This window comes from Lepidochelys kempii, chromosome 12 (genome assembly GCF_965140285.1).
Source record: "Lepidochelys kempii isolate rLepKem1 chromosome 12, rLepKem1.hap1, whole genome shotgun sequence".
Classification (NCBI taxonomy): Eukaryota; Metazoa; Chordata; order Testudines; family Cheloniidae; genus Lepidochelys; species Lepidochelys kempii.
This window is the reverse complement of record NC_136391.1, coordinates 21,403,028-21,419,408: the sequence shown is the minus strand read 5'-3', so window position 1 is coordinate 21,419,408 and position 16,381 is coordinate 21,403,028. Positions and strand designations below refer to the sequence as shown.

General features: G+C 42.2%; 1 protein-coding gene across 5 annotated transcripts in view; it reads right to left on the bottom strand.

Moving 5' to 3' along the window:
• Positions 1 to 15,926, bottom strand: part of URI1 (URI1 prefoldin like chaperone) — a 61,777-nt gene extending 45,851 nt beyond the window's left edge. For 2 of the 5 annotated variants that reach the window (XM_073307796.2, XM_073307797.2), the window contains exon 1: positions 15,532 to 15,925. In XM_073307796.2, the coding sequence (XP_073163897.1) occupies positions 15,532 to 15,603 (72 nt within the window). In that variant the 5' untranslated portion in view covers positions 15,604 to 15,925. Of the gene's footprint in view, positions 1 to 4,894; positions 6,265 to 15,531 lie in introns of those variants that run through there. The other 3 variants (XM_073307798.2, XM_073307799.1, XM_073307800.2) reach the window with 3 other exon arrangements.
• Positions 15,927 to 16,381: the final 455 nt, after the last annotated feature.

Genomic DNA, 16,381 nt, shown 5'->3' with positions numbered 1-16,381 from the left:
AATATTTGTTTCTCACATGGTCACAAGAATGCTAACATTTGAAAGCAATTAATAGGAGAATATGCCTGAAAACTAACAGAACAGGGCTCTTTTGAGAGCTAAAAATTATTCAAATGTGTAAGGGTTGAAGGATTAGTCCCACATTTGTGATCTCACTACCATCACAATAATCCAACACATTGGGACAAATTCAGCCATCCAGTTGGTTGTGCTAACACCAAGGTTAAATGTCCTTTGTCACAGAAGAATTTATAATTTTAAATCCTATGTTTAATTTCTATAAAATAATCTCACCTAATGTATTTGCTAACTTTAAAAAAATTTAGGCACAAAGAGGAAGATTTCTAGAAGATATACATTCAGAAAACCATACTATTAATGCATCATACACAAATCTATTTTAAAATAAAGCTTTCCTAGTATGTCGCATACAGTAGCAACATTTCATAACAGTAGTAGTACACAACAGAGTACTGCTTTTACAAGTAGAAGAATCAGAGAATATTATATCAACATATTTCACTGTTTCAGATTTGATAGATTGCAAAGTACACAACATAAATTAAGTGCACAAAAAAGGTTTACAAAATCCTTTAAGAAAGTTCCAGCTTAATTGCCCCATTAAAGAAGAAGCTACAAAAAAAAGAAGACAGGAAGCTTTCCATTCTCAATACATGACTTTCCATGCATGAAGTGAGCTAAAAGCACAAAAAGAAAAGCCCTGCAAACCATAAGAGCAGCATGTTCATTAACCTCTACATGATAATCCTTTCATAGCTGCATATTAACTAGTTACATATTCATAATCATTTTACATTATTTAGAGAATCTTCTATGAAAATTTCCAGGCTATATCCATTAGCTACAATGTTAAAGGTTACAGAAGATAGTCTACTTAATGTTTCCAGGAAGCTTTTTTAATTAGTAAATACGTAAATTGGGCACATATGCTTTTTATATTTAAAAAAATGGGCCATCAGTAAAAGAGCACATGGACATATGCTGTTTCCATGACCCCTTAAGCCCTTAAAAAAAAAAAAATCAATAACACCAATCAATTATAATTTCATTCTTTGATATAATCTCTCATGAAGGGATACTGAAGGATAGAACCAATAACAAACCTTTCAGTGGCCAGGATGAAGTGAGGGATCTTTCATAAGTGCTACAACGCACCATCTTAAATATATTTTTATTTGTAATACTAGTATTGTAGGCTGAAGCACTTACTATACTAATGAGACATTATTTTAAAAAACACAGTCAGAGATCAATTACACATTACCTACATGTCCTTTGCTGAGACAATCAAATTGTTTTGATAACCATTGGTAATACAGCAGCAAAGAAACAAGTAGAGAAAAAATATATATACAGGTCTTTGGATTCCATGCTGTGCTCTACTGTGCTAAGAACAGTGAATATCTAGATCCACAATTTTTATGCAGCTACTGCCAGGCTAAATAAAAATAATCAACACATGGGCAGGTGAGTTAAAGTTCATTTTGTCTGGACAACTAATGCTACCAACACTGCTTTACTTTTAAGGAACTGTAGCCTAAGTGATACCAATAAATCCTGACTTATTTCCCCTCCAGGCATAACAATGTATGCATTTGCAAATTTATGAGGTTATCAATGGTTTATTTGCATACTAAAATATTTAAAGTGTAGAGGGTTATTAAACTACACTTGCAGCAACCTTAACATTACCTAATCAAGTGTTCAGTTATTAAAACAGGATCTACTTGTGAAAAATACATTTCATAGTTTAAATGAAAAGAGAGGAGACAAGTATCTTGTTTCCTCCGTCACCCCAAACAACGATTTGTTGAAATTTAATATTTCTCAAGATCCTGATCCAATAACTGCCTATTTGATTTCAGAAATGCTTGATGTTTTTCAGTTGGATCACAAAGTGTGCCATGCTTGAAGAGCTTCTGCACTTTTATTCATTAATGCTATTTATTTTGTGGGTAGCCACAAGGGGGCATCATACTGCGAGTCTCCCTCATGTACAGCAGACAATAAAACAGAGAAGCAGAGCTTTTAAATGATTATTTTGCATATCTTCAAATTGTCCTCCCCTTAGTTTCAATTCATTCTTGATTAAGAACCAAACTTTAAAAATGGAATGATAAATGTTGGATCTGATTTTTATTATTTCAACCTATTTAAACAGAAAGTTTACATTACTGCAGTTTAACAATCTATTTTAAGTTTAAACCCTTTTTCCTAAATTTGACAACTGCTAGGCCTGATTTCTACATCACAGTTGAAAGATGAACTAAGGGGTGGTATTGTACAAAGGAGCAACAGTGGCTATTGTAATTAAAGCAGCAGATTTTCTTTTGTCACATAAATGTAGCTAATCTTACCAATATTTATTTATACAATACTCTTTATTTTTAGTATATACTATATGCTAACACAAAAGTGGCTAAAATTAAAAGGATTAGATTTTTAGAATCATGTTCACTTTCTAAGCATCCTGCAGTCCCAATGCTAGCACAATGCAGCTTGCAGGCTATTGAGACAAGAGGATACAAAGACTGCCTGTGTTCCACAGCAGAAGACGCTGTTGCTGTCCTAAAAGGGAAAATTCCCTTCTCCAGCAGCCACATTAAGCCCATTTCCCACACTGTCAGGCAGCCAATCATTATTTTCTCTTTTCTCTTCTCATGCATCTTCTATCTGAGGACCTCGAAGTGAGCTGTAGCTCACGAAAGCTTATGCTCAAATAAATTGGTTAGTCTCTAAGGTGCCACAAGTACTCCTTTTCTCTTTATGAACACTGACTCACAACACCCTTTTTGAAGAGGTATTATCCTTATTTTACTGGAGTATTGAGTCACCTAACTGAAATTACACATCAATCAGTGGCAGAGCAAGGAGTAGAAGCCAAATCTCCTGACTCACAGTCATGAGATATAATCACTAAATACAACACTCCCTCACAATATGCTTCTTAGGCATTAAGATGGGGTTGAATGGACAGTAGGACAGAACAGAAAATTGCAAAAAATTCTGATCCCGTAACATGGGAATAGGTTCTTACCTGTGCATGTATGTGATCTCACACCAGCTCCCCATTCCTGTATGTGCTTCCCTTGTTCACTAATCCTCAATTCCTTATGTGCAAGTGTGTCTCTCTTCCATTTCATAAGTATGTTTTCTTTACCTGTTGCTTCTGCACACACACATCCTCCTCAATGCTTCCCTAACAACCGGAAGTTCTTAAAGATGAAATACAACTCCTATGAACTATTAAAATATTGAAATGATTACTATTTTATTAAGATGGGATGGAGCAACACTGCTATTTCACCCCACTCAGGACTTTTTGCTGTTGTTCTTTGAGGTGGTCCTTATCTCTAATAAACAGTTCCAGTGCCTACTCTAATGTTTCTCACAGCAGCAGAATGAAGTTAATCAGCTGATTCTTACCTATTTTCTACAGATTCTGAACAGCAGCAGGGCACACTGACAAGCCTCTGATCAGTTTTCCTTGTGCTGAAGCTTGGAAAATGCTATGAGCAAGCACTAGAAATGGCAATGGAGTCATCGGCTTGCAGACACAAGGTGACATCGCTGCACCTGTTACACTCAATTCACACTTTCATGGCTATGTTCTAAACTATAAAAGCTGGAAATTAATTTTTTTAGATGGAAGTTTAATATCTAGGAAAAATTACTATTTGTTGCAGGCAAGTGTGCGAGTGGATTTTTCAAGCCCTATACATGTACACTTGCATGGGCAAACACTCAACCATGTACGTATGATTCAGGTATTGTACAAGCACATTGCTAGCTAAGGGCCTAACTGGCAAAGCATCTAATCAAATATTTGATTTGTGTATGCACACTGCGTATTTGCATGCAAGAGCAAGGCACATACTAATTAGAGGTTTCAGAGTAACAGCCGTGTTAGTCTGTATTCGCAAAAAGAAAAGGAGTACTTGTGGCACCTTAGAGACTAACCAATTTATTTGAGCATGAGCTTTCGTGAGCTATAGCTCTGTAGCTCACGAAAGCTCATGCTCAAATAAATTGGTTAGTCTCTAAGGTGCCACAAGTACTCCTTTTCTTTATACTAATTAGACTGGCACTAAAGAGTAGGTATATGTTTAAAATTTAGCCCTCTGAGATTAAGCGACACATGATAAGGAGCCAAGAACTCAAGAGATCTAATCCACTCTCTGACACTGAATACTTCTGTTTGGCCTTGGGTAAATCATTTCTCAGTCTAAGGGTTTGTCCCCATTGCACAGTTGTCACCAAAACTTATTTTTTGCAGATACTTAAAAAAGCTCCCCCGCAAAAGACAAAAGTTTTGCCCGATGCAAGCGGCAGTGAGACGTGACTTTGTTGGCAGGAGCGTTCTCCTGCCGACAAAGCTTATGCTGCTCGTGGGGCTGAAAGTGCCGACAAAATACTGCAAAAGAGTGTTCACACACGCTGACTTTTGGCGACAAGGCTGTATCGATTCAGCCTTGTCGCTAAAAGCTGCGTGGTGCAGACAAGCCCTACATTTCTTCGTCTGTAAAATGGGGATAAGTAGTACTAACTTACCTACCTCACAGAAGTGCTATCCTAATTAAATACCTAATGCCTGAGAAGCACTTTGAAGATATAAAGCACTGTATAAGTGCTAAGTAGCATTATTTACCACTTGAAAAGTAATCTGAATATGATCAGATATGTAAGCAATTTGTGTACATGCTGTAATAAAATAATTTGAGACAGTTTAATCTTGAATTAGTCTGACTTTAAACATTTTCTTTCAGTCACATTACTTAAGGAAAACAGAGTATAGAATACTTTTTCTGAAAGTGAAAGGAAGTAATGAGGTGTTAAAGTAATAGTCTAATAAATCTAAAAACAATGTTTTTACCTTTAGGAAACTGGTCTTGCCATTTGGGATTTTGCAAAGTACTCTGTCTTGACCTTGGTTCTGTGGTTCATGCCCTCCCATGAGCAGATTACCATAATCAAACTGTATAATGTTCTTTGCAATACAGTTCAATGTTTATTAGGGTCCTGGATAAAATCAACCTCATTTTTACTACTGCCCTCATTAGGATGATTCCAATTTTTCAGAATTTAGTTGTTTAACTTTGAGTATGTGAATATTGACTTCAATGGGACTACTCATGTGAGTTAAGTTATCCACATGTGTGATTGTTTCCAGGATCAAGACCCGTTGTGCCAGGTAGCCCATTTGTGATATTCTTTGATACACCACATAGCAAAAAAGACATGGTAAAACTGAATTTATTGATGAAGTTGTAACTAATTTAGAATATGACTTTATATTATACAGTAATAAAATAGCTAGGTAGCCAAACATTTAAGTAGTTTCTTGGTAAAGTCAGGACGTAACAAGTCATATGCAACATAAACATGTAAAATGAAATTTCACATCTTCCTTTGGAAACCACAAGTTTCTAGTCTAAAACATAGCAAACACTGATGGAGAAAGATATAATTAAGATTTGCAAAATGGTTTCCCCTTCAGTCCCATTTTCGATCATGTTTACCTTTTCAAAAATATTTCCATTTTTGACATTTCCAAAAACTAAATGGCACAAAATGAAATAAAATTATTAAAGTTCTTCAGTCAGTTGGTACATTTTTTTGATTTAATGGAAAGCCAAAAAGCATTGTTGAAATGTAACATTCATTGCTTAAATCAAGGTATTGATTAAATATTACATTTCAAAATTATTAATATAGTCTCCGTCCAAAGGTGATTTTTCTTGGCTGGGAGGTGAGATGAGATGGGATGGGATGTAGTAGGGTAGGGATAATTGGAGGAAATTATGATTTTGGCAAGCATAAAAAATAATTCTTAGTTATGTCCACAGCAAAAAAAGTGAAAAACTAAACCTTTACATGTCAACTGTCCTGAAAGGGTACAGGTTTTGTGAAGTCTGAGAAAATGAATTCAAAATTAATAATTACTGGGGGTATGAATCACTTCAATAACTTCTAAGTTGTTAGCAGAACCCAAAGAAGTCCTCCTTCTTCATGACTTTGCCCTGGTCTATACACGGGGGCGTGGGGGGAGGGAATGGGGGGTCACTCTAATAGCTGAAGTCGACATACCACGGTAAGTTGATCTAAGTATCTCCACCGCGGTGAGTCGACTGCTGCTGCTCCCCCGTCGACTCTGCCTGCGCCTCTCGCGGCGCTAGAGTACAGGAGTCGATGGAACAGCGCTCGGGGATCGATTTATCACGTCTAGACTAGATGCGATAAATCGATCCCCGCTGGATCGATCGCTGCCCACCGATATGGCGGGTAGCGAAGACATACCTTTTATCTAGGGAGCAGGAGAAATCACACACTATCTACTCAGTCTGACAGGTACAAGGGGCTGCCATTCTTTTGCTGGGCCAATTAACTTGAGCGAAAACTTCAAAAAAAAACAACTTCAAAAGTACCTAGCACAAGTGTAGATAAGGGAAAAAATCATGAATCTCACAATTCTATTCTCACTCTGAGGATGTAGAGGTTTCTGCTAGTGCATCCATTTGCAACATTGAGGCTTTAAGTTAAGATGTAATGAGGGATGATGACTAAGGCTATGATTATTTCACAGAAGCCACGGAATCCGTGACCTCCAGAGACCTCTGTAAAATTTTCTGACCCTGGGCTGGAGCTGTCAGCAGGCAGCCCCACAGCTCTTAGCAGCTCCCAGTCCCTGCAGTGGCCCAGCTGTGGAGAGCGGCAAGGGGACCCCATATCCCCCAGACACTGTGGGTGCTGGACTCTCCTCCCACCCCATTTTGTCAGGGATATTTTTAGTAAAAATCACGGACAGGTCACGGGCTTCCCTGAATTTGTATTGCCTGTGACCTGTCCATGATTTTTACTAAAAATATCCGTGACAAAATCTGAGCCTTAATGATGACACAGGTAGAGGGGTTATGGAAGGCAAGAAGAACAAGAGAGTAAGGGGTACAGAATTAAGATTATGCAGTTGCTGAGGAAGATGATGCCCGTATCTCTCATGAGGGGTAAAGGTTTTGTTATTTGTTTCACTGTAATTCTGAGGGGACATTTAGGATTTATATCCCTCATAGAAGAAACAAATGTGTAAACATCTAAGACATCCTGCACAAACTCTGTTGTATCGGGAGGTCTGTTGGGAGAGGTGGAGAACTCCTTATTGGCTACTTGAGCTAGTCTTTAAAGGGAGTACAACTAGTGCTTTAAAGGGAACCTGCTGGGCTGGCTAGGGCACTTACTGTTTCATAGCAACCAACTCCATCTCAGCGGCCTGTAGGAGGGGCTGCTGGTTTCCTATAGGAGCAGAACCCAGCTAGGCTACCATCTGAACAGGAAAGTGCTCCTTGGAGGCGGCCTGGGGGTCCTCCATGGAGATAAAGGACCCAAAGGGTCGTCTGTCTGAGTGGCTGTTGTTATGTGAGGAAAGGAGAGGCTGGGCTTACTAGTATGTTGGATGGACTGCTTTTAAGAAACAAACAAACACTATACGGACTACCCCAACTACTAGCAGAGAAAAGGGTGGTATAATCTCTTTCCATCTGTGGCATAACATTCAGGAAGTACTGAGTGCACATCTACCAAGTCCTGTGAGTCCCTACACTATGAACAGTCATCCAGATTTTCAGGGGGCGGAATAACAGATACTGAGTCAATGGGGTCTTCAAAATCACATAAATAAGAAATTCCACATAACCTGAATAAATGTAACCTCTTCTATACATTAAAATAACACTTGCTGTATTAATTAAAATGTGATAGATACTGTAACTCAGCAGAAACAGGTTTCAGAGAAACAGCCGTGTTAGTCTGTATTCGCAAAAAGAAAAGGAGTACTTGTGGCACCTTAGAGACTAACCAATTTATTTGAGCATAAGCTTTCGTGAGCTACAGCTCACTTCATCGGATGCATACTGTGGAAACTGCAGAAGACACTATATACACAGAGACCATGAAACAATACCTCCTCCCACCCCACTCTCCTGCTGGTAATAGCTTATCTAAAGTGATCACTCTCCTTACAATGTGTATGATAATCAAGGTGGGCCATTTCCAGCACAAATCCAGGTTTTCTCACCCCCCCGCCCCCTTTTTCAAGAAAACTCACTCTCCTGCTGGTAATAGCTTATCCATCACTTTGGATAAGCTATTACCAGCAGGAGAGTGAGTTTGTGTGTGTGACTTTTGAGAAAAAGGGGGGGGGGGGGTGAGAAAACCTGGATTTGTGCTGGAAATGGCCCACCTTGATTATCATACACATTGTAAAGAGAGTGGTCACTTTGGATGAGCTATTACCAGCAGGAGAGTGAGTTTGTGGGGGGGGGGGGGGGGGAGGGTGAGAAAACCTGGATTTGTGCTGGAAATGGCCCAACTTGATTATCATACACATTGTAAGGAGAGTGATCACTTTAGATAAGCTATTACCAGCAGGAGAGTGGGGTGGGAGGAGGTATTGTTTCATGGTCTCTGTGTATATAGTGTCTTCTGCAGTTTCCACAGTATGCATCCGATGAAGTGAGCTGTAGCTCACGAAAGCTTATGCTCAAATAAATTGGTTAGTCTCTAAGGTGCCACAAGTACTCCTTTTCTTTCAGCAGAAACAAACACAGAAATTACTCAAACATCAGAAGTTACTGTAGTGGGCTGTGAAACTGGTAAGATTTTGATGCAGGGCTCTGGTCACTCCATCTGTTGACATAGTCTGACTTTCAGACTGAAGTGCCTACACTGTAGTGACATTATGAATTTTGTGAAAGCAATCACACGTTACTTAATCAATCTACAATGGTGCATTGTAATATACAGGCAAAGTACTAAAGACTCTGTCCACACCAGGATAAAGTTAAACTGTTCACAAAACAGCTTAATTAGCACAGTTATACAATTTAACCTGTGTCAAATTAACATGTTTTCACAAGTCTCTTATAGCATCCATGCTAGCCCTCTGGAAACCAGTTCAGATGTGCTACACAACACACAAAATGATGCAACACATAGCATTTCCTTCTAACGGACAGAGCTTTGGGCTGAAATATGTGAGAGATTCCTTCCTCCATACTATATTTTGTTATAAAAATTGTTTAAATGTTCACGTCCTCAAATAAAGAGTGATTATTATTTAACCTTTTTAAGCATCTGCTAGAATCAGGGTTAAAATCTGATACTATACAATCAGCAGACATTTAATTCATATTAACAATGGGATAAATTCCTTTGGAATGTGGGCAAATCTCATGGCTCAATATAGTTATCAATTATTGACCAAAACAAGGTAAGACAGGTGACCAGTTAATGCTAGAAGATAAAGCAGGCTTTATAGCTGATAGCTTCAGCCAACTACTGAATGTGCCCTTTTCCTTCTGAACAGCGCTTGGGAAAGCAAGGGTGGAATCAGGAAATACAGAAAAGCATCTGACAGGGTGGACTGTGCCTAAATAGAGATTCTGAAGTGGTATTTGGGTGGAGAATTTTTTTAAAAAAGGATTAAATCACATAACGCTTCGGAAGCTAGGCTAACTATAATGGGCATTACACAGAAAGTTATGCTTCAAAGCGGATGCTAACAGAATTGGTTTCTCACTAGTGAGCTTTGTTGAGATATGAGCACCATTGAACAATAGGGCTGAAAGAGTCCAATGTGCTTAAAAGTACTGCACTGCAATCCACACTGAATAAATCAAATTGTTATGAAGATAATGAGCATCTATATATTAAGAGAATCAGTCACCCCATCTGAAACCATCAATATTATAAATATTCTGATTATGTTGATAGTTACTACCATTTTAATGGGGCAACAAGGTAAGTGACTCCATCTTTTAATGAATCACAACAATGTACTTGTCATGTACTTTACAGTGGTAGTAGCTACTATTATTTTGGCATACTGTTCTCTCTCTTTATCACAAACAGTTTGTATAATAAATATATAGTTATTTGTGTGATTACTTTCTAATATGAAAGCAGATATTTGCCATCAGGGCGTGTAAAATCTACATGCCCCAAACAAGGAGGAAGCTTGCCCTCAAAAGCAAGAGGATCTAAAATCTGCTGAAATTGTTGATGGAGGTCTTCATTTAAAAAAAATACTTCTAGAACTTATGGCGGTAAAGATAAGCTTGAAACATGAAATATGTATAAAATAATGCAGTGTCATTTTCTTGAGTCTGCAGGCACCTATAGTGCCGCCGCTGTTGCAGTGTCAGAGGGCTATTCTACACTAAAGCTGTAAGTTGACCTAAGTTACACTACTTCAGTTGCATAACTGAAGTTGATGCAACTTGGGTCAACTTACAGCACGTCTACACTGCGCTATGTAGACGGTAGATACTCTCCCACTGACTTACCTTCCGCCTCACAGGGAGGTGGAGTACAGACATCAACGGGACAGCACTCTGCCATCAACGTAGCTTGCCTTCACCAGACCAACAGCAGTGCTGATTTAACCGGAAGTATAGACAAGTCCAGAGTGAAAGGCATAAGATTCTGCTCAGTTACACTGTTATTCTTCAGAACTGTGGGAACAGTTCTGAAATCATCGAGAATCTTATCAATTTTGTACTGCAGATGCTGCTTGAAAAAGACTTGAACAGCAGCAGAGACAGTTACTGGAATTATTCATATAGGTAGAGGACAAAACAAAAGCAGAGGTTGCAGCTAAGAGGCAGAGGACACAAGCTATTTATACCTCTCTCAATTGTTTTCTTCAACTGTTGAAAAACTGTACATGTGGACAAAACCTTATACATAGCATTTGGAGTTAAAGATATCACCCTACACCAGGGGTGGGCAAACTTTTTGGCCCAAGGGCCACATTGGCATTGCGAAACTGTGTGGATCGCTGGGTAGGGAAGCCTGTGCCGCCCCAAACAGCCTGGCCCCTGCCCCCTTCCACTGCCCACCCCCCTCAGAACCCTTGACCCATCCAGCCCCCCGTCCCCGTCCCCATGCCCTGACCACTCCTCCCAGGACCCCTGCCCTAACCACCCCCATCCCCATCCAACCTCCCCCTGCTCCCTGTCCCCTGACTGCCCCGACAGCACCCCCCAGGACTTCCACGCCTATCCAACCCCCCCCAGGTCCCCGTCACCTGACTGCTCCCCAGGACCCTCTGCCCCTTATCCAACACACACACCCCTGCTTCCTGCTCACTTACCATGCTGCTCAGAGCAGCAGGAGCTTACTGCCTGGCCAGAGCCAACCCGCTACCCGGCAGGAGTCGTGGACCAGAGTGCTGCGGGTGCAGCGTGCTGAGGCTGTGGGGGAGGGTACAGCGGGGGAGAGGCCCAGGGCTAGTCTTCCTGGCCGGGAGCTCAGGGGCCAGGCAGGACGGTCCTGCAGGCCATAGTTTGCCCACCTCTGCCCTACATGAATTAAATTCATAAGTAATCTGTCAGGGACATGTAACATACACTGACCAGTAAGTTACAATAACCGGTGCCCTAAAATCTCATGATACTTAGATGACATGGTGAATTGCAGGAGAGTCACTTTCCCTTCCTACTCTTCCTAAACCAGGAAGAAAAAACAGACATGAATCAGTGAAATATGAAAATCTTTAAAATATATTCCTACTAAAACCACCACGCTGCCAGACCTCAATGGAATTCATTAGATTACCCAAGACTGCATTTGCACTCAACATGTCCCTCATGGGTCTAAATAGTTCTCTAAACATCTCCCATTTTGTAACACATAACTTGTTCAATTATTCAACAATTTAGCTGTCTGCAGAGTGACAAACAGTACAGAACATTCATCTACCTCTTATCTGTTAGTAACCAAGGATCCATTAGTCACTGAGAATCACATTTATATATAAACTATTAAATTTAAATTCAGGCTCTATAGCAGGGGTTCTCAAACTTCATTGCACTGACAACAAAAATTACTACACGACCTCAGGAGCGGGGACTGAGCCCACTCAAGCCCCACCGTCTTGGGCAGGTCGGCAAAAGCTGAAGCCCGAGCCTCACCACCCAGGGCTTCCGCCCCAGGCAGGAAGCATGTATGTAACCTGAACCCCACCACCCAGAACTGATGACCTTGTGCTTTGGCCCTGGTTGGTAGGGCTTGGGCCCTGAGCCCCAGCAAGTCTAAACCAGCCCTGGCGATCCCATTAAAATGGGCTTGCGCCTCATTTTGCTGTCCAAACCCACAGTTTGACCACTGCTCTAAGAACCACTGCTCTAGAGCATGAGATTCTGCCTCTTTAAATATCTATATTGTACTTCCTACACCTACAAACAGTGGGCTTAACATAATATTTCCAGCTAACAGATACTGTACTTTCAAGCAATCAGTGATAAATGTGCTATATTTTTTTACACTAACATTCAAAACTTTAAGCAGTCATGATGCTTTCAGTGATAGTCTTTATCATGAAAATTACTAGATATTCTTCTATAATTTATCCCGAAGATACACATTCTAAGACATGTTTTTCTACCAAGTACGTTTAGTAGATGTCCTGAAAATTGCTTTTAAAGGTTTGGTCTGATTATCACTACAAACTAACAAGATGAAAACTGTCCAACAGGCAAGTGGCTATTCTAACCAAGAATTAAAATCATTCGCCAACAGAGTTCCTAAACTGGGATGTGGCAGCCCCAAACAGACATCAGTGGGTCATGTTTATATGTGGGTCTGACGTTTATATACAGGAGGGAGGGCCTATGTAGATGAAAGGCGACTCCTGTTACTGAAAAGATTGAGAACTACTTACTACATTTTAAAAGCCAAAACTCATGCCTAAATCAGTAAAAGAATGCAACACGTATCCACTTTAGCAGAGCAATATGCATGCTAAAAATCAATCATGATTCAAATAAAAATATTTCTAGGTCAGCAGGTAATTAATAGTGTATTTCATTATTTCAAAGCCTAGAGGAAAAAAGGACACAATATGGTATAAGTTTCAGTCTAGTGGGAGTAAAGCTAAAGAATTTATTTTTATTCAACCAAGTTTCAGTCCTAAAGGGAGCATATTGTCACCTGGATAAACAGTGGTGTGTGTGTGCATTTCTGTAAATCTAAGCACATCAGAATGAGAGTCAGAGCTGGGTGAAAATAAAAATACATCAATTAAATTATTTTTCGAAGTGTGAAATTTTCAAGTTATTTGACAAATATTTGACCACTTCTTTTGAGACTATATTAAGAAAATGTTGTAGGGTATTAGAACACAGGTTGTGAAAGACATTTATATGACTACTAGATTAGCAAAAGCACTGTGCAAAATTTTATAGCAATCATATCTAATTTCAAGCTTGCCTCCAAGTGGAGTTTGCTCAAATTTATGAAATCTATGACTATCTGAAAAGGAAGGTGATGGTATAAATGAAATGGTCTCCTCAACCTTAAAATATAATATTTTCAGAACCAAAAACACTATTGTAATGCGATTATATACAGCTTCCAATTCTCTATTTCACAGAGGAAGAGCCCACTACAGCTTCATCCTGACACTCCACTGTAACTAAGATATTTAGCTCCTCAGGATAATTTCATAATGAAGCTGAAGGGTTCAAATATTTTTAGCCAATCTGCAGAAATTATGTAAAGTTTCCTTATGATAAAATACAATTTTGGTACAGCAGCCTAACAGTCTTAATTAATGGCCTCTTGGGTCTCTTTTCCACTGGAGCAGATCTGTTTGAGAACAGTCTTAAACTTGCTTACTGAAGGGCCTTGCCATGAACTGGGAATAATTCTACATGCTCCTGACAGACATGCACTTACACTCCATGACCAATTGACACTAAAGCATCACAGAAGCATAATTCTCCATCACAGTCAACTAGCCTGGAAAGTAACTGGACTGTGGAGAGAGAGAACAGTTTACTCTCATCTGATGTTCTTATAAGAAGAGACCATTCAGAGTATCCCACCAGATTATCCTAATTTTCATCCATGTTAACAACCCATCAGTTTAGGTAGATCTTTAGGTAATGATGTGGGTCTTTTTCTCCAAAGCCAGACATCTTGTTTATACACAATACTCCAGAAGATGCTCATGGTCTGTATCATGTATGCATTACTTAGGCTCCCTACCCTCAAAAAAGTGATGTTGGTGGAAGCACCATACAGTAAAGGAACTACTAAGAGTTTTCTTTTATACCTAGGGAGCTACTTTTAAGATGCATACAAAATTTTTAACCTTATGAAGAGACCAAGAGGACAACTGAAAAGGTATTTAGATTATTGGCATGAAATACTCATGATGATGTGTGCTAAATATGGCTCTGATCATGCAATTAATTTCATATAGGTAGACACCTGCACCTATGCAGACCTAATTGCAGGATAGGGGCCTATCACCCCAAAAATCACATCAATCACCTAGTAAGTGGATATGACTAATCTTAAGAAGGAGAGATCTCCAGTTTTGCACTAAGCCCATATACAGCACGGAGTAAGAGAAGACATTCAGTATTCTAAGGCAGGAAACTTTGTAAAAAAGACATTTGATAGTCTGGCTATTTTAAATACAGCTCTAAAGTCATCAATCTTCAAAAGAAGGTTCATGACTGATTAGACCCTAATGCCCTACCTATGGAAGTTAGTTCACATGGGCAGAAGCCCACAGGAAGCTCCACTGACTTCAGTAAGGCTCTGTGTGGACCAACTTGCAGACCTAAAAGCATAATCACCTTTCCTATTAAAAAAAGATTAAGCATCTGAGAGAATAATAATTTGAAAAACTGGAACTACTATGCACGTACAGTTACACCCTTACATAAAACCTTAAAACGATGTTTGTTACACATTAAAGCAAGTATTTACACAACAGATTGCAATGACCCCTAGGGAGCCCACATGGGGCATCAGTAAACATATGGGTATCTTCCAACTTTTCTTAAAAGGTATTCTTTGAATTTAAAAGAAAGGAAACACAAAAATGGCATTGGAGTAACATGGCTGCGACACAAGGCCAAAAGCCAGGACGCTAACCTTAGGGCTGACGGATCATCTTTAACTTGGACTATTGGATTTCAACACTTTAGGCAGAGCTAGGACACTGACACGGTTTATTTCAGCCCCACTCCAGAAGCTGGGTCAGGGTCCACTTTTGAAGCAGCCCTGAGTTAAAAGCACCCACAGGCCTCTACCCTGGGGGACAGAACCGGCTTTGTGGGGGGGGGGGGTCACACCCTTTTTACCCCAAGCCTTGGTGTTGTTGGGGGGCCGATGACGCCAGTGGCACTACGGGGGGTGGGTGCGCACCCTGGGGGCTGGGCTCCGGCCTGAGGCGACTCCGGACGCTCAGCTGGCAGCCCCGCGCCAGCGCCGCGGTGCCGGACCCGCCGGGGCGAGGCGCTCCCCGCACACGTTCTCTCTCGAGTGCGGTGGAAGCGACAACAACCGTTACAGGCCCAACGCTGCCATGGCCCCGCGGCCTGGGCCTCCTCCCCCGGGCCCCTGCCCCGCTTCCCCCCAGCCGGGCCCGGCGCTCCGGGCACCCTTCCGGGCCTCGCTGCGGAGCGGCCCAGGCCCCCGGCGCTGCTGCTCGGCCTTTACCTTTCCCTGCTCCTCCCGCAGGCGGCCCACCTGCGCGGCGCTGAGCGGCGAGGCTGTGCCGGGGGCCTGCATGGCCCGGGCGGGGGCAGGGGCTGGCGGGGGCGCGGGCCGGGCCGCTCTCCTCAGCAAGGCGAATGAGTCCTATAGAAATGTTTGTGCAGCGTGAAGCGCCGGCTCCGGAGCCGCATCCACGCGGGGACCGCCGCCGCCGCCGCCTGGGCCCGGGGAGCCGCTGCCGGGGGAAGCATCTCACACTCGCATTCTGGGCCGCGCCACCGCCTGCGCCCGGGACCAGCTGCGCCGAGGGGCCGGAGAGCACGAGCAGCTTGAGCCCAGCCGCTGCCGCGCCGCCTCCTCCTCCCGCCCGCCCGGCTGCCTGCTGCACTCTGGGTAGGCAGCCACAGCGCCCGCCGGAGGCACCGCGGCGAGCGAGCGGAAAGGCGGGTGCTCCCCACCCCCTGCGCTTCGCCGGGGGCACCAAACGCGATCCCAGCTCCCAAAGCCGTCGTGCCCCTGGACCCCATCGCCAGTCCACCACACAGCCCCTGCTCCCTGGACCCCATCGCCAGGGGACCACTCAGCCCCTGGACCCCATCGCCAGGCCACCACACAGCCCCTTCCCCCTGCACCCCATTGCCGTGGGGCCACTCAGCCCCTGGACCCCATCGCCAGGGGACCACTCAGCCCCTGGACCCCATTGCCGTGGGGCCACTCAGCCCCTGGACCCCTTCGCCATGGGACCCCTCAGCCCCTGGACCCCATCGCCAGGCCACCACACAGCCCCTGCCCCCTGTATCCCATTGTTATGGGACCGCTCAGCCCCTGGACCCCATCGCCAGGGAACCACACA